Genomic DNA, 25903 nt, shown 5'->3' with positions numbered 1-25903 from the left:
CTTACATTAAGTTTAAGTTTTATAACTTTACTTAAAAGTTTATTTTAAAACAAGCTTTTTAAAAGTCAAGGATAAACAATAAACAAAATCTAAATATATGTAAATTATCACAGAGTAGTTAGGCGGTAGCTCTTTTCTTTTCTTGTATACTGTCATGTTGTCTCTCAGAGGCTTTCTCGCGGACGACGGTGGTGTGTTCGCGCAGGTGAGCCAGCACCAGATCGCGGTACTCGTCTGGATGATGCATGTAGTGGAGTACGTGGGGAGAGTTCTTCCAGCACTTCCAGGTGCACTGTAAAGATATAATCAATACTGTAATTATGTAAATGCAAACATAGGTACAAATTAATATTTGTCTATCGATAATGACATCTATGCGAAATAGTAGTTTTTAAATAAATTAATAATGCCTCGTGAAACAGGATATCGCTAGATCTTTGTGAGAAATTAGCGGACGATTGTCAAGTATAGCGATTTAATGCATTGCAAATCCTTGTAAATTATTATCAAGATTTCGTCGTCTATTGTCAGAACTTCCTCATAAAGGTCACCTTTATCCCCATCTGTAGCCACGTGTCGTGAGCGTTCTGTATGTTTGTCTCAGCGCCGACAGGGTCGCTACTGGACAGTAGGAAGAGTCCGGGCGCGCGGCACGGTGTTGAGTAGTACGTGTCAGATGCGAGCTTGTACTGCGCTGTTACGGAACTGAACACTTTCAGATATAATCTGTGGATGTAAAATGTAATATGTATTAATCTTAATTATTTAATTAAAAAGAAACCTTATAAACCGATTCTAAAACACAGATCGCCATGACAGCTCTGGTTTATTTATACTCTTTGTCTATTTTTATTTCCAAAGGATGTATTACGAATTTTTGCGGAAAAACAGCAAAGTCACTGAAAAAATCTAATACTTTGTTGATCATGTTACGAAAACGTTACGAATATTCATGAAAAACTATCTCATTTGCTCAGTTTGTATATTAAAAATCCCTAAATTAAGGTAGACTTCAAGCATCTCGATGACCAATGGAAGACACCAAATTATAGTCAAACAAAATAACAGTTTAGTAGAAACTGCAAGTAGTAAATGTTAATAATACTTACTCTAATGTGGAATGTAATGTACTACGCAATAGTTTGTTATTAGGGAAGAGCGCGTGCGGCACGCCCACAGTGACGGCCGTGAGGTCCGCCACAGAGTCCCATACTTGTGCTTCCACACGGTCTAGTACCGGCTGATATCTAAATATAAGTAAAACAAGAATAAACAATTTTTTTACAATTAATCTATAGAAAATTGACGGCTGTAATTTTTTTGTGTGTTTTACATTGAGTTCAGTTTACAATTACTTCTATTTTATGTAGTTAATTAGATAATTGCACAACTGGTAATAGAGAAAAGGACGCTTATTAAAGCTTGCATCTGGTTTATAGTCTATGGTCAACGGTCACTTTGCTATTTTGAAGAATTCCGGTGGCTGCTTGCTTTTTGTCACCCAAAAGATTTCAAACAAAAAAATCTCGTAAATTCAATTTCGATTATTTTTTTTTGCAGTAATCGGCCTCACGTTTACGAAGTGACAAAATAAATGAATGCTTATTATTTTCTTATTTATTTATAAAATAGTTTAGAATATCCTGCTTTTAAATTCAAGGCCAATGTTACTTATCTTTATAAGTTATTTTATTTTTCAGCTGTTTCGAACAATGGGTACAAAATGTGAGTATTTTAATCGTTTTCCTGTAAACGATAAAGCAGTTTTTGTTATAAAGCGTTTTATTGTCTGTCAGTGTAATTAAAGGAAATAAAAAAGAGGGTTTGCAAAAGAGGTTATGTATGTAGCTGTTGCTCGCGACTTCGCCCGCGTTAAATTAGAAAAGTAATAAAAAATATAGCCTAGATTATTCACTGATAACGTAGCTTTTTAATGGTGAAAGAATTTTTGAAATCTGACGAGTAGTTTTTGAGTTATTTCAACACGTACAAAAATACAAATCTTTCCTCGTTAACTATTATAGAATATAGTATAGATGTTCTCTCATTCGCACTGAGAAAAGTGATTGTTCATCATCATCATCATCACCAGCTCACTATACGTCCCCACCGAGGGGCTCGGAGCCTACCCTAATCAGGGGTGACTAGGTCATTGTCATCCACGCTGGCACACTGCAGGTTGGTTAACTTCACAAATATCTTTGAATTTCTTTGCCGATACGTGCAGGCATCACGATGTTTTCCTTCACCGTAAGAACGTCGGGTAAATTATGTACATATGAAATTTCTAAAACTAACATTGATACAACGGGATTCGAACCCAAGACCTGTAGATTGCAAGTCAAGTGCTTAAACCACTGAGCCACCGAAACTCAAAGTGATAGTTATTTGCATTTTAATTCTTATTTTTGTATATTGCTTTACCTTCTTACTAATATAAAATGCGAAAGTTTAGATGAATGGATGGATGTTGGCTGAACGGATAATCTACTCACTTTTGTTGACCGACTTCCCAAAAGAAGGAGGTACTCAATTCGTCTGTATGGTTTTTTTATGTGTGTTACGGCGTAACTCCGCCGCTAGTGGACCGATTTTGATAATTCTTTTTTTGTCCGAAAGGTAATGCTTGCAGGTGGGTCCCATTTTTTCGTTCCACGCGGACGTAGTCGTGGGCTAAAGCTAGTGTTACACTAAAGATAATGGATTTTGTAATCAACTAAGTAATATATTATGTGCGTAACGAAACAATACTTCGACATCTAATTGTGCATGAGGTCAAGGTCAGAATTTTAAATGAACAGCTACACAATAAAACAAATTAAACTGACTTTAAGTAAAAATCTTAAACATACTTACATTTTTTTATTTTTAACAGCATATACTAGTCCCTCCGACCACACGTAGCCGCCGACAGAGAAACCATGCACCACGAACTTGTTACCATTATTTGCCATAAACTTGATTAAATCCCGAGCCACCAACTATGAAGAATTAATTCCTTGTCTAAATATGAGAATTACATGCCTTTTAACTTGCCAGACAAAAATTAACTATAACCCCTTACGTTACGATTCATTTTACTTCATCCAGGAAAGTTCAAAGTTGTAGAGTCAAATTTGAGGCAGGCAGGTAGGATAGAAAAAAATAATTTATTTGCCGAAGAAGTACGGGCTAAAGGAAGATTAAAAAGGGGGATTCCCTGTCACATGTCATAAAGGTAGGGCATGATTTTAAGGAAGAGCTTTGACCCCTTACCATGGGGTAGTTTTGCATCTGTATTACAGATAGGGTAATGTTTTGTGTTCGTAATTTAAAAAAAAATCAGAATTCTGTAACGCTGTGTCAACACAACCTTTTTACTACATTAGAATAAATGTTTGAAGCTCACAAGCCAAGGAATTTCATTATTGACATTTCCGCTAATTGTATCGGAGTCTCTGAGTTCAAGTTAGTAATTTAAAATTTCGATGAGGTATTGTCGCTAAGCTGAAGATTATTTAATTTACGGACAAAAACATGTTTTGTTATGTGTTAATTAGATAAAAGAACGATCAATTCTAAAGCTACAAATTTTCGTGTGCAAATAATTCCATTTTATCCGCTATGAAAACGTCATATCTGATGAAGTGATAAAGAATTGACGTAAATGTGATGATCAAATATTGGATGAAAAATCTTACTAATATTATAAATGTGAAAGTTTAGATGGATGGATGTTAGAGTTTGTAGCCTAAACGGCTGAACGGATTTCTATGAAATTTGGCATAGATGTAGAGGATAGTCTGAATGAGCACATAAAGGCAATTCACTTTTGTTTTTCTTTCAATTCCACGCGGACGGAATCGCGGGCGAAAGCTAGTAAAATATAAGTTCTAATTATTTCAAGGCGTCTACGCCACGTAACTTTTGATATATTATGTACATCTTTATTAGGACAAATACTTAGTATAAGTCGTTTCAAATATCTTAGCGGCTCAGTTGTGTTCTGTTCTACTCGTGCGATATTCAAAGCAACCAATACATTTGACAACTATTGAAAAGACACATCAAGACAAAGAATTACATATTTAAAGAGATTTAGGACCTGTCCCAAGACTGGCTGATAGAGGCTCAGATAGCTTTTAAAATATCACTGTCAATTAAGGAAACAAATTCCGATATTTCCATCCCATATTTTACACGTTGGTTTGTTATCAGACAATTTACAATTTGGTAGGACAGGTAACTCTTTTCGTCGTATAATATTGAATTTTTTTTCTTACCTTTACTCCATTCATAGGTCGCATGAGCTGCCAGGGTGTACAGAAGACGGAGATGACGTCATAGCCCTGCTCTAAATACAGTTCCGCGTATTTCAGAACGTGTTTCGGTTTTGATAACAACCAGCTCAACATGATACACATGGGTTTGTTTAGTGGTTCTGCACATCTAGAGAAACAATATTTAAAAACAAAAGTTATGAAATTAAAATTTAGTTATTTTACAATCATTATCTTATTAAATATTATCTCTTACTTTTAAATCGCTTCTTTCTGAAATTGCCAACCCTCACTATAGACTAGGCCTGGTAATAAGGGAATATTATGATAGAAATAAAGTATAACTGCTTTATGTATAGGGCTGGAGAGTAAAAATGGTAGTCGTATAGATAGATGGATGGATGTTTGTTAGAGTTACCAGCCTAACCGGCCAAACGGATATTAATAATAATTGGCACAGATTTAAAACATAGTCTGGAACAACACATAGGTACATTACACCCGCGCGAATAGTGTCGCGGGCTAGTTCAGTATGAAATTACACCAAGTTTCAGGTTTTAGTGCCACCAGCGCCCTGGGCAAGAGTTTAGAGCCCCGTTTTTTACCAAGGCTTTGAGGGCGTTAACAGAACCACGTGAGACAATGCAAGTCTAGTTACGCCCTTTTTCGTCCAGCGCCCTGGACGGTCGCACAAGCGTTTACATTAATTTGAATGGATGTTAGAAACATCCTTTAATTTACTTTCTCTCTCGTGGTGAATTCTATCAAACTGTATATTTGTACTCACTTGAAGTAGCGAAATCAAGGAGTAAAAGGTTAGCATGGTATAAGACTGATGAATCGCGTGTAACAAGAATAGTTATGATTTATGATTGTCAGTTGGATTGCGTGAAAGGTGACATGATGGAGTGATGACTGAGATGACGCATGATAGTTATTAGGAGCCTACGAGAGAAGGATAAGGAGGAAGATGGTGATTAATTTGTACTCACTTCATAGTCTGAGGATCTACGGTCAATTTGATCTTATCATTGCTGATGTGTTTAATGTTTCTGGTGATGTATTGCGTGTGCGCACTTCGGTCGCTGTTCACAGTGAGTGGATAAGCGTAGACTAGAGGTCGCTTCAAGCATGTTGATAGCTGGAGAATATGAAAATATGCGATTTTAAAATAACTATTACTTTTTGTTTGGTGGACGAAATCGTGGACGAAAGCTAGCACAGTAGAACCAAGGGAAACACAAAATGTTTTAAGTTATGGAGGTTTTAAGTTATCAAGGGTCTATGTTGTAGAGGTTTCTGGCTCTGAGGAGAAGGGAACATATTATTATTTGAAGTTATAGAGGTTTGAGTTATCGAGGTTCTACTGTAATTTACATTTAAACTTACTTGCTTTGTTATACTGTGGCTCGCTCTACCGTGGCAATTGACGAGAGTTAAAATTCTCGCGATTTCTCCCATTTTTGGAAGCCCTGTAATAACATTTTATTTAAAAACGTTTCAAACTGAATAGCATTATTATGTGATGGTATCTCCATATCCGCTTGAAAAAACAATAATTTTGATTTGAATTTAATTTGCGATTTTCCTTAAACAGATTAAATTTTATTCATTTATAACGTTAAATCTAAAAATAAAATGTTTAAATATTGAAATGGATAAAATAATGAATAATATATTTAAATTTAAAACCTGTACTAGTTATTTTTCGTTGTAATTATATTTGCTCAAGGGTGGTTCGTAATTGTTTCTGGCATTAAAATGCGCAAGTCGACTTAACACGTACTGTTCCAAGCAGTCGGTACTAACAATTTCTAGCAGGCGATGGTTTTGCACTCAGTGCATATGACGTTCACCATACACGAACCTCAGAATACCTTTGCCACCGCAAGACATACATATTCTAAATGCCCCAATAATAACGTATCTTTTTATCGCTTTTGTAGTTGCAGCTACAGACCCGGCGCTATGATCCGTGTACGGCAGTCCTTAGCCATATAAACCAGTGACATTTATTACAAAAGACCACTTTTTTTTTATAAGATACGGTGGCAAACGAGCATGCGGCCACCTGAATTCACCGAAGTGGAAAGCAACCGCTGCCCATAAACATCCGCAATTGCAGATGCCTGCCTACCCTTAATTGACGGAGGAGGAGACGCACATAAATAGGACATTTCACACGCACTCATCAGACGAAACGCGGAATTGCTTCCACTTCACGCTTGTTTTCTATGTGGTCGTGGTATTACACCGGGCGAGCCGACCCTGCAGTGCGAACATGTTAAAGCGGGCTCTACCATTGTAAAAGTTACGTAATTTTATTACTTTATAGATAAAATAGTTACATTGTTTTTTATTGTTGTGTAACTCAGACCTTAAACTTTGACATTTAGTACCGCTCTGTGTCCTAAATTACTATTTAATATCACTATAAGTACAAAATAAACGACTTTAGCTGTCTAGAAATAATGAGAATGTCAGTTACGGATTACGTTTATTTGATGAACGAGTTACTTTGGTTTATCGATTTAAGAACCAGAGATACCAAAACATCAAGAAACTACTTAAAAACTCATTATTTTCTTGCCATATTTCTTACATAGGTCGATAGGGGTACATCTTAATATCCTATCAGCTAAATACATGGTTAAGTAACTTATACCTGGTTTAAATTATCCCAGCAATGCCCTTTTGAGCACTAATGCCCGGTTTACACTTGGCCAGTAATGTCGGACTACGTCAGCAAGCGACACTCATTGGCATCCGTTATCGGTAACTCTGCCAGTTCTTGACGGTCCATCCAGAGCGCTCCTGACCAAGTGTACACCGCGCATAAGTGTTCAAAATCAGTACTGGCTTACTACTAGCATAATGTAAACACTAACTGGCGACAGTGAGTCCACAGTCCATGTTCTGTGCTACTGTCCGACTGTATTCGCTAAATGTAAACCAAATGTTAATATCCCATTGGAATTTTAATTTGACTTTTTTAATCTTTTTTCTCGCTTCCTCCGTATTACTTGGTCTTGGAGTAGAGGTGACTAATGACTAGCAACAGGTTTACTAATTTTGTAAAATAAATAGACCTTTTTGCTACCTGGAAATTTTCACTACTTTTGGAAAAAATGCAAGGTCAAGTTATAATTAATATTTCTCACTATTAAAGGTGGTGTTTATATATGATCACAGATAATAGGGGAAGGGAGGGTAATGGGGGCCAGCGGGTAATGAGAGTCACCATTTTATTCACGAAAGAGTAGATGCGAGCAACGCGTAAACGATGTCCTCTCCTCCGTTCTGTTTCCCTGGCACATCCAGGGACGATTCGCGTCAATCGGCAGCCGTGCCCCTGAGAAGCGTGTTTGTTTTGTTTTTGCGCTCCGCCGATGTAATTTTGCGTCTACACAAATTATAAGGTGAGTACCGAATATTTTGAAGCATGCAATTATGACATTTAAATGTACTTAGATCAGATGTTTGAAATTGTAATCTGCTGTTTAGATTTTATAAATGTGTCACAGTCTTTTTTATTTCAATTTTATCCTTATGATACGTAGTTGCGGGTAATGAGAGTCACCCGACTCTCAACAACGCATGTTGGGTTACGTTGCTTTTATTTTCTTCCAGATGCCGAAAGTACGTGTTAGGATAACAGAAAAGGCTTCCTAGTCTGGTGCTAACTTGGAGAAAGCTGTTAAACTCGTTGATGAAGGTTCTTCTATAAGAAATGCTGAGAAAGTAATGTTCATCCCTTTTTCTAGTCTACAGAAAAGAATTAAAAAAGGTTCTACTCTAGGAACACATCTCGGACGATTTACTGTCTTTAGTCAACAGAGAACAAGAACAGAACAAGCGAACATAGTGAAAAAAATGGCCATTATTCAGGGTGATCCCCATTACCCCCATGCTAGTGTAATGGGAGTCAAATCTATATTTTTTTTTAAATCACTGTAATTTCCAAAGTTGATTGAAATTGATCTCAAATGATAGTCTATTAAGTAAATTTTGCTTCAAGGAGGTTGAAATAAATATTTTGTTTGTAATTAAAATGTTATATGAGTTTTCCCTTAAGTGACCCCCATTACCCTCTTTTACCCTACTAACTATTATGGCTATGAATATAAACATATATAGCTCCTACAAAAAGGATGTAAGGCATTGAATTTAAAAGCATATAAAAACCTTCACATTACGGTACTAATGATAAGTTGTGCAATAAAACTCACCGGTATTTAGTATCACGCTTTCATAAAATTCTTCAACAAGAATTAAAAAAACAACTTGTAATAACTTTAGTAATTGTTAAAGACAAAACAATCAACAAACAAAATGTAAACATAAGTCGCACGTCTAGTGATTTTAGATTATAGTAAAAAGGAATAAAACAAGAACATGAACGCGCCAACATCGGCGGCGTCGCAAAACATACTGAATTAATTTCGCCATTTTTAGCGCGAACACGAACGGAACGCGTGTTCCCGCCATATTCCTGTTATCTGTCAAATGTGTTTTTTTGCAAAAAGCATTTTGTATACGTGCACTGTTATCTTAAATGCATGCTTTTGATTGAGTCATAGAGTTCAAAGTCTAGTCTAGTTTTTGTACCGTAATGTTTACAAAATCTAATCGTAGCAGGTTGGCGTAACCTTCAAGCATGTAACAAATAAGGGTAGACAGAGATGTTCAGCAAAAATTACTCTTCCTCTTGCCCTTTTCCCTAAGCAAAATGTTTCATTATGTTACAAAGTATTCTGTGTCCCTAAGGAAGGCAGCACAGTATGTTACTCTTCCATACATTTATATCAACCGTCATATCTGTATTTACACCCGTCCGCATTCACACAATCCTTTTATACATTTCTCAATGATCCTATATCTTTGTATCCATCAAACTTAAAAAAGTGGTAGCAAAATAATACTTAAAAACTACGTCCGCATATAATGAAAATAAAAAAAGAATGTCTATTCTGGGGATTCCCCGTTGTTGTTAAAATTATTTTATTAAAAAATAATAAGAAGCATGTACAGTCTACTGTAGGTTCTAACCTCGATAAGTTAAAGTCCAAGGGAAACACAAAACATTTTATAGAGGTTTTAAGTTATCAAGGGTCTTTGTCGTAGAGGTTTTGGGCTCTGATGGGTAGGGAACATATTTTTTGAAGTTATAAAGGTTTTTAAGTTACCGAAGTTTGAGTTATCGAGGTTCTACTATATTTGTACTCGTGTGATAATTTACTTAAATTACATAAAGTAGGAACAATTACTGCATAGATTACACCAGACTACACATACGATATGCACCAAATGTACTTTGTTTTTTTTTTATCAATTGAATTAAATTTCGACATGCACAGATAATACAATACTATTCTAATAAAAAAAAAACTTCGAATAAGAAATATGTTTTAATTGGGGTTAAATAAAATCTCTTTTAAAAGTTATGTATTTATTTTAAAAAATCTAATACAATATGCATTGGTGTGTATAAAAAATATTTAACAAACTACAAACACACGTGGTCTTAAAATATTGCTATTCATTTTAACTAGGCGTGTTAATATGAACTCAAAATGGCGAAACTTTATATTATTCTGTTTTGTTTTTGGTATAAGCATGTTTATAAGGTTCTTTAAAACATATTTTATGTCCTTATTACCAATTAATTAATTGAGAAATTACAACTATGTTTATTAAAAGTATAAAACAGTTAATAAACTACCCAAAACAAGTATTTGAAACTTGTCGCAATTTAACATTTTTTATGAGACAAAAATGCAGATATCTATGGGAGTTCATATTGACGAATTCAAGTGGCCTCTTGTGCCTTTTACTATAAAAAAACTAGAAATAGAGCACAAAGTCTCAGATCGAACATAAATAGGTGTCGAAATTCTTATTAAAAATGAAACTTTAACGAATTGCACAAAAAAACTTAAATTTAACTAACATTAGCCTAAGTTTTACCTTATCGAGAGCCTTTAGATATAAAAGCTAGGAAAGGATACAAAGATAACCTATTAAATTCTTCAGTACAATTTAGTCTAAATCAGGGATGGCAAAAATTTTCAAAAAACGTTTATCATTATTAAAAAAAATACATTTTAACCCTAAAAAGGTAAGAGACTGCATTTACTAACCTTCAAAACACTATTTCGATGAAAATAAAGTAAAAACTGTTAATATTTTTTTTAAAATAACATTTTTATACTTTTTAATGCCACGTTAACACATTGCCAGTACAGTTGGACAGTTTCGCAGCCAGTCATAGATTGTACGGATTCACTGGCGCCAGTTAATTCGTCGGTTAAATAGAAAAATGGCAGTTTACAAAATATATTTTTTTTTCAATACAATCATTGAAAGTTTAAATTATTTAAAAAAAATAATGAAAAATGTCATTTTTCTATTTAATCGACGAATTATTGAGCTATATTCCAAGACTTATTGAGCTATATACCAACTCGCATTGGGCCAGCGTGGTTGACTATGGCCTAGTCACCTTATTAGGGTAGGCTCCGAGCCCCTCGGTGGGGACGTATAGTGAGCTGGTGATGATGATTCCAAGACTACTACATTTTACATTTCTGAATTAATACAATTCTGCCATCCCTAGTTGAACATTAATCTATCTAGGATTAGGTCATCACTAGGAGGGGTACCCTTAACCTCTTCAGAGGGTGAAAAATTGTAAAAATAGATATAAAAATCTAGAAATAAGACCAAATCAGTAGCCCCCTCCTAGATATTCCGTTTTAAGCGTGTGCACGTGTCTTGTGTGCGAGCAGCGCGTGTTCTCTGAGATGGGCCATCACAAGGCGCACGTACTCCTCGCGGTGCTTGCTGAAGTGCTGCACGTGCGGGGACCTGTCCCAGCACTGCCATGTACACTGGAATAAATAAATTATTATCTACAAGCTTTCGCCCGCGAATCCGTCCGCGTGGAATAGGCAATATGCATATGACGCCAAATTGTACCAAACTTTTTTTAAGTATACTTTATTACTATAAAAACATTCCTGCAAAGACTTTTTTTAAATATAATGTGAATATTTAATTTAGTGGCAAAATTTAATCATTAAAAAGTGTCTTTTTTCAAATTCTCTCGCTAAGTTCTAAAACGCACACTATTGGTCGACGCAAGTGGCTTATCTGATATGGCGTCGCTGTGTTGACAATACACAGTTCATTTACGTTAGTTTATATAGAAATTCACTCTTTAAGTATTTTACTGTAAACTCGATATCAAAACCAACTTTAAAGTAAAAAAATAATGAATAGAATTATTAATTACCACTTATTTGTACCAAGAATAATAAAAATGAATCGATTTTTGACCTTGAGAAGCTTTGTTGTGTTTTACGTCGAAGTGACATCTGAGCGTATGTTACAAACAACTCCGGTCGCGTTTTAGTCGCTCGAAAATGGTCGTAATTTTATTTTATTATTTTTAGCTCAATGGTTGAATATTTTCGCGTCAATTTTTTTTTGTGGTTATTTTATAACAAGTAGAATCGTTTAAAAAAAGAAAAAATACATGCATATTCCCTATTAGCCTATGTGTTCTTCCAGACCATACTCTGCACCTATACCAAATGTAATTGAAATCTGTTCAGCCGTTTAGGCTACAAACTCTAATAAACATCCATCCATCCATCTAAACTTTCTCATTTATAATCTTAGTATGATTATAATTAGTACGTTTTTTTTTTAGAATATCTAACTAATATTATAAATCCAAAAACCAATGTTTATTCGAGTTTGTAGCCTAAATTGCTGCACTGATCTCGATGAAATGCATTAGGTATAGAGCAAAGTCTAGAACAAATAGGCTACTTTACTTTTTAGCTTTATTCGGACGGAATCACAAGCGAAAGTTAGTGTTCTACATGTATGCCAAATTTCAGCGAGGTCAATTGAGCTGTTCTGGAGTTATCTTCTTACAAACATCCATCCATCTAAACTTTCGCATTCGCTTAGCACAAATATAACAATACTATACTAGTATATTAGTAAGGTTCACTAATAAGTATAATTACTAGCTGTTGCGTCATTCGTCCGCGTGATTAAAAAAATAATAAAAAACATAGCCTTAGTTACTTACAGATAAATTAAATTTCTAATGGTGAAAGAAGTTTTAAAATTAGCTTAACATTTTTTACACGAATCCAAAACTCCAATCCTCTTTACAATAGACTAGTTATAGCTCGCGACATCCACGTGAAATTAAAAAATATAAACATTGCAGTTTTTTAACGGTGAAAGAATTTTTGAAGGAAGACTGATGTATAAAGTTGTCTATTACTAAATTGTCTTTAGTATACCTTGATGCCCATCTTGCACCAGGACTGGTAGACCGCGCGGTTGCTGTGCTCCGCGCCCACAGGGTCGCTGCTGGACAGCAGGAAGAGCGCGGGCGCGCGGCACAGGTTGGTGTGGAACAGCTGCGAGGACCTGATGTAGTGCGTCGTCGCCGCGTCGTGGAACGTCTTCATATGATACCTGCACAATAAACACATTTATTTATATTTTTTTTATGCCACAACGTAGAAAACAAGCAGCCACCTGGATCCGTCAAAAAGCGAAGCGACCGCTGCCCATAATTGTCCTTTAGAGTATTAAAATTTAGAAGATATCGCGGTCACAAATAAAGGTAACCGAAAAATCAGCTTACAAACTCGGGCTTAGAAATTTTGAATCTTGCATCGGTAGATTTCTGTTATTACGTAGATTACTACTAACTTAATACTTTTGGTAATAGGTTGAAAAAAAAGGGCGAACGTAAGTTTTGAACTTTCGAATTTCACACGGACGAAGTCGCGGGCAAAAGCTAGTAATCAAATAAATACAAATGGACATACATATCAGTAACAGATATAACTTTAGTAACTTCAAACGGTCACGTAATCTTCCAAAGTCATACCAGACAAGATATTGCAAAGCGGATTTATTTGAATGAAACGACATTACTATGGTATAGTAACAAATATTACACAAAGTAGATAAAAATATAATTAATTACTTCTTACAGACATATCGTATTGATATCAGCGATATATTTACTTGATATTTATGTCTGGATAGAATATATATTATTATTTACTATTGCGGAAAAAATACTTTTACAAAATTAGATTTTTTTAAATTCTTAAGAGCTGACAGATGTTAATAGAAATGTAATTAGACAATATAAAAAGAATATTAAATAATAATAAATCGCAAATATAAAAGTACAATGAAACATTAAAGTTGCTTGAATTTTTACTGCGCTCAGAAACGTTAAACAATATGTATTGTACACATCAACTGACATAATATAATAATAATAATAATAATAATAATAATAATAATAAATAATACACATTTAATCAGTTCCAAAACACACTGCAACACAATACAACAAAATCACTTGAACAAAAAAAAATACAAACGAGAAAAACGAAAACCAATCATTAACAATCAAAACTCATATATCACTTCATCTTCATACAGTATTTAAACTGTCTTTTAGAATTGTAGTAGCGGGTTTAAATCTACATTAAGCGCCTATCTCTAATGGCCGGTTTCCCAGCTACATTTAACCATACATTAGTGTTTTTAGTTCGATAATTTCATAAAAACTTAGGTCAACTAATGAATCACTTGGTGGATGAAAAGAAACTTCAGAAACCGGCAGTAAGCGTCAGTTTTAATAACTTACTCCATATACGCTTTGAGTGTTTTCTGCATAATCTTGTTTTTTGGGAAGACGGCGATGGGCACGCCGATTGTGATCTCGGTGATGTCGGCCGCCGAGTCCCACACCTGCGCCGCCACGCGGTCCAGTACGGGCTGGTAACTGAAAATGTTACACAAATAACTTCAAATATATTGAAAAAACAAGGAAAACGGACTGAATCTATATTAATACTAATCATACTAATATTATAAATGCGAAAGTTCAGATAGATGGATGTTTGTTAGAGTTTGTAGCCTAAACTGTTGGACGGATCTCAATGAAATTTGGTATAGATGTAAAGGATAGTCTGGAAGAACACATAGGCTATTCACTTTTGTTGTTTTTAATTCCACGCGGACGGAGTCGTTGGCAAAAGCTAGTACTAACATAAATAGTATAAATAAATAAGTAACTCAAAAAATACTGGGCCGATTTCGAAAATTCTTTCAGCGTTGGCTATTTTTTTTATTTTAATTGCACGGGGACGAAGTCGCGAGCAACAGTCAGTAGATAAATAAACTTGAAACCGTGAGTAATATTCAAAAAGGAAAAAAACCACGGTATTTGACTCAAATTCGGATTTTTCGGAAATAAAAATTTTTATTCTCACGTCAACTGTAGGTATTTTAAGCCTTTTTTATATAACCCTTTAATACTCAAGAAAGGAGGAACGGAATGACACCTAATTCATAGAAATCAGTTCATTCGGTTTTAATACTGTAAATCTTCCTAATATTCTAAACGCAATTTAGTTGAATGTTTGTTACAAGATACATCCTTAACTGGTGAATAGATTTTGATGAAATTTGGCACAGATGTAGAACATATCCTGGAAGAAGACATAAGCTACTTATTTTTGTTCTTTATTTGTATAAATCTTGCATACTGACCGTTCCTTGTCCGCCATCACGTGTGCGCACACCTCGCCCCACAGGTACCCGCCCACGGAGAAGCCGTGCACCACCAGCGGCTGATCGTTCTCGTTGGCCGACAGCAGCCGCATCAGGTCACCTGCCACGAGCTGCAAATACCATCATCATCAGCTTTCATCTGCCTAACATTGGACATAAGGCTTCCCCAATATACCAATTTTTATTCGAAACCCTCAAGAGACTTTGAAACTTACGAATGCGTTGATGTATTAATTCCTAGCAAAAGAGGTATGTTAGAATCAAATTTAATAGTCTGAGTTCTGTACCTACCCCACTGGTTTACGACCATGGAAACGCACGCACATAACCGGCTTGGAAATGACATCTTTTCTTGTATACACACTTAAAATATTAATGTTAGTGAGTTTACTTTATCAGTATGATTATGCATTATGACTACAAACACCAAAAGGGCGGAAATTAAACAATTCCTATATAGTGTTTGAAACCGCGTATAGGATACGAGTATAATTTATAAAAGACGATTTACTAAATAAAGCTGCACGTGGCAAGCGATAATTGTACAGTTTAGAATAACATTTGGATGTATGTGTGACTAACATAGGTATTAAGTTTTTTTCTATTACTAACAAACTATGAGCAAAAAAAAAAAGTGTAGTTTGAAATAAAGTTTATTATTATTATACTATTATTACTAAATAGCGAACAATAGTTTGTGAAAATATTCATACGTTACCTGCGATCCCTTCATTGGCCACATGAGTTGCCATGGCGTGCAGGACACGGAGACGACATCGAAGCCCTGCTCGAGGTAGAGCGAGGCGTATTTCAACACGTGCTTCTGCCGCGCTAGCAGCCAGTTTATCATTATACAGATAGGACGGTTCAGCTGTTTGTCCAACCTGACAACATAAATAAATAAATAAATAAAAACATTTTCATTGCCATCCAAAAAAATACAGTGTTACACAAAATAAGAAACATTTATGAAAATTAGTAAACGATGGCAAAAGGGGGAGGCTCAGCTTAACCGATACTGATTGAGATCCAGTATGGAGCTGGTTTTCAGCCACTCCCTTCCTAAGATGTAAAACGGACAGTAGATAGTAGGAGGTCGATATACAGTTGTAATAAACTGAACTTAATAATCTAAAAAAAGGGCATACAGGGTAATTCAAATAAAACTGTTACTATAGAACGAGTTGTAAAAAATAAAACTCCTCAACTTTATCTATATGTGTATGTGCGTAGTGTGTGTATGGTGACTTATTAGATCGACAATACGTATTTAGGTAACTTATTTAGAAAGAATATTGACAATATTAGAAATCCCTTGAGTTTCACTTTATTCAACTTGCTCTTGTCCCTACGGAGGGTCGGTTATGTGCACTTCCATACATTTCTATCAGCCGTCATATCTGTCTAATCCATACTTTCTTCGGTCTTCCTCTACTTTTGCAGCCATCCACATTTAATCTTAACACTTTCTGGTTTATGTTCCCATCGTCCAATCGCGTCCATACCGTGCTAACCTTTTTCTTCTCAATTTCTCGACCATCTCTTATTACCAATGAAAAAAGTATGATATGTGTTTTTTTATTGTAAACAAAAGACCATTATTCCTGCGTGATTTAAAATTTAAATTATATAATTAGCCAATAATACGATTAGTCATAAAAAAGTAATCGATGTCTTTATATTGAAATCATGAAGTAGCGCAGTGGTCATATCTGCTGCGTTTGCGTCGATTCGGACTTTGTACTAATCAATGTATAATTTAAACGTCTGTCTACTGTTTTGTAGACGTTTATATGGTTGTTCGTTTCGATTACAGTGACACATGTTGTCTTTGTTTTTTTCAAAGAGAATGAAAGAGATGTTTGCATCACTACGTTAAGTTACAATATTGTACAGTGATTACAGTAATCTATATATACAATAAAATTGGAGTGTCTGTTTGTAATATCAAAAGAAAAATTACAGATTTCGGGAAGATGATGTATTTGCCTTGCTAATAACGAAAATCGCATTTAAAAAAAGTTTGTCTGTCTGTCTGTCCGCAAGCCGCGTTTGTTCCGGGTAATCTCCGAAACGGCTGGTTCGATTTCGACCGTACTTTCACTGAAGGGTACTGACATAGACAGTCATATTATAGGCTATTTTTATCTTAATATTGCGTGGAAGAAGTCGCGGGCCACAGCTAGTGTAAAAATAAATTCAGTTAAATCTTTACTAGAATCTAATAGGAGACTTACTAAATGCCTATTTAAGTTCATGTATTTTTTTATACCTTATCATATCTATTTTAAAATATACAAATAGATTGGGTCTATCTTATCTTTGTTTCTCTTCCTATTTTGTCATCTATAACCGTGGGATTCCGCGGTGAAAACATATGGTAATTCAATTTGAATGTATTGTCAGTGGTAACGTACATCAAGAGTGGGCACACACTTTTGATCCAACATTCGAACAACTGCTTTGCGATTGTCGATTGTTTCTCAGGACAAATCAACTGTTACACACATCAAAGTGCGACAAAACAGTTGTGCGATAGTTTAGTCAAATATGTGCGAGTACATACGATGCATGTACATAGGTTATTTAAAGAGTTCAGTATGCAATTAGCAATAGAGCACAAGAATTGAAACAGGTCAAGCGTACAACAATGGATTACCCTAGGTAACTGGCTTACTGACTGTCGACCTTATGTATATAATTGTGTAATGTAATGCATATGTTACTTGTATGCATCAAAGGCATTACAATCGATTACAAAGTATTCAAACTTACAGAACTGTTATTGGCTAAGAAACCACTATAACATTCCCTGTCTTACTAGATATGTGCAATAAATATGTGAAATCAATTTCATGAGAATCGAATAATGATTAAGAATCGATTTTACGATAATCGCAAATTCTATTAACGCTCGAAAAGTGCTGAATTAAAAGAGTACTTTGTTCACTGCGTTAATACAAATACTATAAACTAGTACATTTACCGGAGAAAATATGGACATCGTTGAAGCCACAAGGTAGTGAATTCAGATATGACTACTGATAGATTTATGACAGAATTAGTTTTCGCTCGCGACTCCGTCTGCGTGGAAATAATAAAAAAAGTGAGTAGCCTATTTATTCTTCCAGACTACTCTCCACATCTATACCAATTTTTATCGAAATCCATTGTCGTTTAGAATAAAAACTCTAACAAACATCCATCCATCTTAACTTTCGCATTTATACGTATGATTGTATATAATTTTTTTTGCCCGAGGGGAATGCATTTCACGCATACTCCGCACCCAGGGGGGCGCGGTAGCTATGTGGGTCTCTCCCCCTATAATGGGTGGCATACCCACTAAACCCCTCAGTTCCTCCAACGCCTTAGGCCGGGACTATGGGCACGCTTTCGCTTACGTCCGCTGCCTCAATGATTGCATATATTGTGCTTACATTCCGAAGGTACATGGTGATGATGATGATGTTAATCCACTTACTTCATTGTCTTCGGATCCGGTGTGAGCTTGATCTTATCATTGCTGATGTACTGGATGTTCTTGGTGATGTCCTGGCTGTGAGCGCCGCGGTCGAAGCCGACCATTGCCACCGGCGCGCATGACAGTAACGGTCTGAGAGATGACTGAAACAAAATATAGTTTTAATTATTAAATGAACAGTGGTAGAGCGCCCTTTAACATCTTCGCACGAATGGGCCGGTTCGCCCGGTGTAAGATCACGACCACATATAATTACGCGTTTTGTCTGATGAGTGTGATGCCGGAAGCCCAATTTTAGTTCCTTTTCCACTCGTTTCTTAAGAGGAAGGATAGAAAGGTAAAGTGGATTTGACGATGGTGGAGATGCATATGAAGGAGAAATATCTTCTTTATGTGCGTCTCCTCCTCCGTCAATTAAGGGTAGGCGACGCATCTGCAAATGCGGATGTTTATGAGCAGCGGTCGCTTTCCATTTCGGTGGATTCAGGTGGCCGGTTGCTCGTTTGCCGCCTTATATTATAAAAAAAAAATGATGAATCTTGAATGTGTCTACTTTTAAATAAAAATACTACCGCTCTTTTAAAAGGTAACTTAACTATTAAGAAACAAATCTAATGTCCCGTCACTAAGAGACTGCTTAAACTATTAACTTGAGTACGGCTTACAGTAAAGAAATCAGATACTAATGTTAACTTATTTAGTACAAGTTAACACTAAACTACGACACGTATCCAGTCATTGAACTTTACAATTCATGGCCATGAATAAGTTTTTGTTGATGTTTTTTTGTTTCTTTTTATCAACCAACAATCGGTGTAATTTATTTTAAGTGTTCAAGGAAAGATCATTTACGTTTATCTATCGAATTTAAATAAAAAAAAATGTTTACCACCAGCTTTATTTAATTTCATGACTATTGTACGAAATCTTTCCTCTTTATAATATTAGTACAGAAGTATAGATATAGATTAGGTGTTATAAACATATCAGTTTCATAGTGAACACGGATATAAACATATTACAATATCTCAACACTGTAATATACAGTTACTTATTCACAGCATACATTGTGGTGCCGATATTAGATCACGCGTTGCAATATGTATTCTATTGCATATTTCTAGCATTAACACATTAACTGCCGACTCGCCTAGCCAGATGTCACCACTTAAAACATAGTGGCATTGAATGTGTTACTGTTGCACCTGGAGTCCATAGTGCTCCTGGGAATCGGAACCCATGAAAAAATCTCATATTTGTTAATAAAATCTGTTGTAGGAACAAAAAAATTGATCCCATCTTTATTAACACGTACACTGCGTAACTGGTCGATATTGGCTTGTCACGGTACTTCAGGTGATGCGAAACTATTATCTCATGTGTATACATTACATTACATAAAGTGTTTGTTTTTTATATAAAGTTATAGCTTTTTAATATATCCTAGTGATGGTAGGTCTAGAAAGACCTGCAACGCACTGCCAAAAATATATCTGGGGGCGCAGTTTGGCCCGTCGCCGCAGCAGTTGAAGAATTATGATTTTACTTGCCGCAGTGGACGTGTTGAAATTGTCTTTGTGAGTTGGGTAACATTAGTGCATGCTCGTATCGCGTGTTGTCTCGACGTCAAAGATCAACGAATTGGTTTTTTTATCAATCGATCAATAAGTTCATTATTATAAGAATCACTATGAATACTTTATTATAAAAAAATAAGGAACGTTTTATAAATTTATTAAAAGCAAATGCGTATTAATATGAAATGAGAAAGGTTTTTTATCTGTATTATCTATACTAATATTATAAAGAGGAAATATTATTTTTGGATGTATTAACTCAAAAACTACTGGACTTATTTTAAAGATTCTTTCACCATAAAAGCTACTTTATCAGTGAGTAACATAAGCACATTTTTTTATTCAAATCGCGCGGCCGAAGTCGCGAGCAACAGCTAGTACTAAGTAAAAAAGATATTTTTTTTTGTATTTTTGTATGTATTGATATAACTCAAAAACTAAGAGGCCGACTTTTAAAATTCTTTCACCAATAAATAATACGTTATCATTTTTTTTTTTATAGTAAAAGGGGGCAAACGAGCGGCGTGTACACCTAGGTGGTCAACGACGCCCATGGACATCCGCAACACCAGAGGAACTACAGATGCGTTGCCGGCCTTTGAGGAACTGATAGGCTCGCTTCTTGAAGGACCCTAAGTCGTATTGGTTTGGAAATACCGCCGAGGACAGACCGTTCCACAACGCGGGTGTGCGGGGCAGAAAGTTCCTTGAGTAACATTAGCTACTTTTAATAACATTTTAATATCACGCGGACGGAGTCGAGAGCAAAGAGAATTCAAACTAAAAGAACTAACTAAGAACACCATTGGAATTTTCTAATCGTAGTTTATATAACAAATACCTTTCTAATCGTATGTGTTCCTAAATTGTCAAACATTTGACGCAGTAGGCAAACATTTGATCCAATATTTCTACTAATAGAGTGCATGATTAGAAGTTTGGTTCAACATTTATAGTGCAACTGCAATTATCGCAATTGGCAACAGGCGCACGTGCGCCGCGTGACGCAATGGAAATGTACAGAATATGCAGTTATATCGATAGAGATGGCCTTGAACTTGGTGACAACACTAAATTATTCTGATACTTATCGATTTGAGTAGGGATGTGGTTTTATCGATAATTTTTATAAGCTTTTTTAACTGTTCAGATTTTGTTTATTTTCACTTATTACACTCATCGAATTAACTTCATTAGCGGCTTAGAAGAGTAAAGACGTGTAGGCACCCAAATGATGGATGGACGTCTGTTAGAAGGTATCCGGGAGGAATGTTGTGAAACGTATTCTAAAAAAAAACATTACATAAACTATTTTTTTTTTAATTCTACGCGAACGTAGTCGCGGGTAATGAGTAGTAAAGATTTTGAGATATTTCTTTATTAAAAATTAATTGACAAAGGGTTAAATCTATTTATAGTAATATATTGCCAGGCTTTTTATACAAAGAAGACTACTCTATAAGTAAATATTAGGCCATCGAATAAGTCTCTACGGACAGTAACAATCGTATGCATAGGATATACATAAATACTTCTCATTCCCACTACAATTCATTCATAGATCAATTATCTATGTTTGACCACTTAAAAACATCGAACCATATCATCAGACGATATTTCAAGTTATTTTGACCTTGAGGCCGTGTTCTAGTAACAAATTAATTTGATACAGGTTCAGAAATAGTTCATACAATGTTGCATGGCACGATTAGTGTTTAAGTCTATAGTATACAGCTGCGACAGCGGAATAAAAGATATAGAAATAAGCATAGGTTTAGTCAGTCCCTTCCGGTATCTAAGAAACTAATATATACTGAATTTTGATATAAATCTGGTTTATATTATGGATTTAGTATGATCCAGAAAGCTATTTTTAGAGTTGGCAAGGAAAAAGCGCATATGGTAGAGATGCCATTTTCGCTCGTCCCGCGCTTTACAAGACGAAGCGAGTGTTTGCTATCTAGATTGTGTACGACAGGCTTTATCACACAGGAACAAATACTGGCGTGTTACACCTACAATCAGCTACAATCGTTTGCACGTTAACAAAAGTCAATTAAACGTAGCTTATAAATGTGTCTGTACGAAATAAGTCTTATAGTTTAGGCTACGTAAGCAAGGAAAGCACAAATGACCCTAAATTTCGTCGCACGATTTTGAGCTAAACTATTTAACTACGTCGTAGTCTTAGACTCCAAAAATCAAACAAAAAAATGGGACCCACCTGCAAGCATTACCTTTCGGATAAAAAAAGAATTATCAAAATCGATCCACTAGCGGCGGAGTTATGCCGTAACACACATAAAATACAGACTAATTGAGTACCTCCTTCTTTTGGGAAGTCGGTCAAAAAAGTCGGTTAGTTCTTTTCATTATTATTCGTTTGCACTCACTGATATCTAATTAGTTATTTGTAGGAAGGCGAGGTTTATATCGTTGTAATAAACAAGGCAATTTCTCCTGAAGTGGTACACCGCGAATTTCTGCGACTGTACTTGGTATGGAGCATTTTTAGCTTTACGCCTCGCTTCTGCTTTATGCTACCGTTGTTAGTACATTTTTTGTGCAATCGGCGAAGTAGAAAAACTGTTGGACGTAACCGGACATTAGAAAAAAACATTATCATCATACTAGCTTTAGGTCGCGACTCCGTCCGCATGGAATAAAAGTTGCTTATGGGTTCTTCCAGACTATGCTCTACGTGTATGCTAAATTTCATTGTAATCCATTCAGCCACACATTCTTACAAACATCCATCTAGATCGATGGATATTTTTTAGAGTTATGGATGGATATCCATCCATCTAAACTTTATAATATTAGTAAGAAGTAAGATTAAGATATAGGTACAGACAGAATTAATATTATCAATAGTAATAATCAAAATATTTATCAATTACATTTGGATAATGTGATTAAAATAGATTAGATAGTTATAAATAACTAGATTTCGCCCGCGACTCCGTCCGCGTGGAATTAAAAAAAAAAGAAAACCAAGTAGCCTATGTGTTCTTCCAGACTGTCCTTTACATCCTTACCAAATTTCATCGAAATCGGTTCTGCCGTTTAGGCTACAAACTCTAACAAACATCCGTCCATCTAAACTTTCGCGTTTATAATATTAGTGTGATTACAGTCGTAAATATAGATTAAGCAATAAACAACGTTTATTTAGACATTAGATAAATCGATCAATAAGTAATAACTCGGTTCTGAAGAATTAATTACAGTTTTTATATGCTCTAGCTTTGAATTATTATGTTACCGTTAAGTAAAATAACTTTATAAGTGTTCAGACAAGAAACGTGCGACTTCGCGTCATATCACGCGATGTCTTGAATGTGGGTTTAACGAAACATTTAAGATTGCTATTTCAGTTTTTTTAGAACTAATGAAAGAGACAAAAGATTTTCCTATGAATGTTATGACAGTCAAACATAATTTTTTGAACAATATTTGTATTTCAAAAGATTGAAATCAAAAATAAAGTGTTTGTAGTAACAAATATTATTTTATTTCATTTCTTAACTTATGTCAAAAGTTTCGACAAAAACCATGACCCAAAATTAAAAGATAAACATAGAAATAGATAAACTATGGTAGTAAAAGATATGTTGTAAGTACAAAATTGTATTGACAAATATTTGTTATGTTATGTGATAACAAAAGTTACATAAACTAATTATGCATATAAATAATAAAATAATGCATATGAAAATAAATGATCACTTATCTCTTAACTACATTGTACATTTATTATAAATTTTGTAATAAAATTAAAAGTTTTTAAATTTTCCTTAGCAAGAACATAAACAAAAAAATATTTTACAGTTTTAAAAAATTTATAGTTCAAACATTGACCATTGATAAAGAAATAGTGGTAATGACCATAACTTACATCCAATCTTTTTTTTTTACATTTATTTGTAGAAATAGAAATGTAGAAGTACACATCTTTCTTGATTTTTTTATAATATTAACTACATTTTATACTTACATTTGCATTATTTTTCACAGCAATCTTTGTGTTATTCACAGCCAGGGACATTAAAGTTTTGAATAGGCTCATTGTTATAGTTTTTCTGAAACAATAAGTTACATTAAGTTTTATGTAAACTTAAAATCATTTACATTGTGGTTTCAAACTTAATTAATCCACATATTTTTAGTTCTGTACATAACAAGATAATTAATGATTTTGAAAACAAATTTATAAGAGAAAAGTGTGATAACATATCATCGAAATTACTTTATACAATAAGTAATACACCTTATGCTTAGTTTTGACATGTTTAAAATCGTAATAGAAAACAACAAACATTTTTTTAAAACTTTTCGAAAAGATCGCAACCCTGTTGAAAAATAAGCGTCAATCAAAACTGTACAAAAAAGCTATTATATTTGAACTACTTTTAACCTATTTCATCATCATCATCATCACCAGCTCACTTTACGTCCCCACCGAGGGGCTCGGAGCCTACCCTAATACGGGGTGACTAGGCCATAGTCATAGTTAGGCCATAGTTAACCTATTTGTCATAAGAGAAAATGCGTTCTATCTGAAATCTATTAGACGCAAAATATATGAAAATGCATTACTGCACAAAGATGGCCCCTAAATTAATTTAAAAGCCCGGAAATAGGATGTATCAATTGTGGTTGAGCAATGGTGTCAAATAGCGACAGTAGTGATGGGACTCGAGTTGCTTTTTACTCGAGTGACTCGAGTCATTTTTTTCTTACTCGGACTCGAGTGAAATTTTTGACAACCTGAGTTGCGAGTGACTCGAGTTGACTCGAATTACGAGTGACTCATAACCATTTCGTTGGTTTATACTAAGCGGAGTAAGAAATTTTTACAGCATTTTCAGTTAAATTTGTTATCTTTTTAAAAACGCACTATTTCTGTTCTTTTGTAGAGTTTATTTAAGCTTTGTTTAAGTTAATTAACTAACTTTACTTAACTTAACTTTAAAATTTTAAAGCATGATTATTATCAAAATTGTGTAAGAACATAATCAAACTCAACAAAATCAAAATATTTGGATCTCATGAAAATTACTTGCAAGAAATGGAAAAATGGATTTGAACTTATTTATAGTACACTATAAAATTTCAACTAATAGATGATATAAGAGGTTTCTTTATTATGTAGACAGGTTTAGTTTAAAGGAAAACACTATTTTTACACATTTTGTACAGATTTTTTGAGTAACTTTTACGTTAATGCGAAAACAATTTCTTTATGTTAAATTAACATTGTTTTATTGGTTTTAAAATTTTGGTTCCTCGATTTTTATATTACGAGTGACTCGCGTCTATAAACATCACTCGAGTCTTACCTTCACTCGAGTGGCATTCGAGTGAGAAAGTTACGAGTACCGAGTGACTCGAGTGAAAAAAAATCACTCGAGTCCCATCACTAAGCGACAGAAATAGTGGGATAAGTACTTAACTTGTTCTCTGTATTCAAGGCAACTAAAATTACGACGAGCCCTACGTAACAAATAGTGACATGGTACCTGCATAGATGCCATTAGAAATTGGACACCGTTAGTTCAACAAACGAATAATATTAATGCAATCTTGGAGAAAATACTTACCAAAGTGTTTATAATTTAAAAACCAAAGTCCAGCTTTTCTTCTATTTCATATAAGCACGATTATTTTAAATGTAATTTAACATTTTCATTTGATAGTTGTAGAATACGAAAGCTGTTATTTCGTATGAATTTTTATTAGACGAATAAATTTTTAACTGAACAGTGTTTCTATTATTATGATTAATGAGAAATAAAATTAAAGTAACTTGCGCCAATAAAATATTCAAAAATCAAAACAAAATCAAGCATCCTATCACGCGAATCGTGAATGATTAACTGAATAACCAAAGACTACAAACATTTATTTTTTACCAGGTACCAAAGACAATTTAACCTTTAAAATTTCTCCTA

At 34.6% G+C, this 25903-nt stretch overlaps 2 protein-coding genes across 3 annotated transcripts; both read right to left on the bottom strand.

Moving 5' to 3' along the window:
- Nucleotides 1–31: 31 nt before the first annotated feature.
- On the bottom strand, nt 32–9363 carry LOC106105541. 2 transcript variants are annotated; one of them, XM_013285915.1, is made up of 9 exons: nt 8489–9363; nt 7501–7662; nt 5649–5731; nt 5252–5400; nt 4263–4428; nt 2857–2981; nt 1110–1247; nt 552–726; nt 32–292 (listed from the first exon to the last, which is right to left on the bottom strand). In XM_013285915.1, the coding sequence occupies exons 3-9, from the start codon at nt 5718–5720 to the stop codon at nt 119–121; spliced, it is 999 nt and encodes a 332-aa protein (XP_013141369.1). In that variant the 5' UTR covers nt 5721–5731; nt 7501–7662; nt 8489–9363; the 3' UTR covers nt 32–118. The 2 variants fall into 2 exon arrangements, with proteins under 2 accessions (XP_013141369.1, XP_013141368.1); XM_013285914.1 differs by lacking the exon at nt 7501–7662 and having other exon boundaries at nt 8489–9362.
- A 1369-nt stretch (nt 9364–10732) lies between these two features.
- On the bottom strand, nt 10733–25749 carry LOC106105586. The gene is made up of 8 exons (XM_013285984.1): nt 25553–25749; nt 23947–24031; nt 18373–18515; nt 15607–15772; nt 14868–14998; nt 13960–14097; nt 12584–12761; nt 10733–11149 (listed from the first exon to the last, which is right to left on the bottom strand). Exons 2-8 carry the CDS (start codon nt 24016–24018, stop codon nt 11015–11017), a joined length of 963 nt encoding a protein of 320 aa, XP_013141438.1. The 5' UTR covers nt 24019–24031; nt 25553–25749; the 3' UTR covers nt 10733–11014.
- Nucleotides 25750–25903: the final 154 nt, after the last annotated feature.

The sequence above is a fragment of the Papilio polytes genome, unplaced genomic scaffold (assembly GCF_000836215.1).
Source record: "Papilio polytes unplaced genomic scaffold, Ppol_1.0 DF822845.1, whole genome shotgun sequence".
Taxonomy (NCBI): Eukaryota; Metazoa; Arthropoda; class Insecta; order Lepidoptera; family Papilionidae; genus Papilio; species Papilio polytes.
The sequence above is the reverse complement of the archived record's forward strand: the minus strand, read 5'-3'. Positions and strand labels throughout refer to the sequence as shown.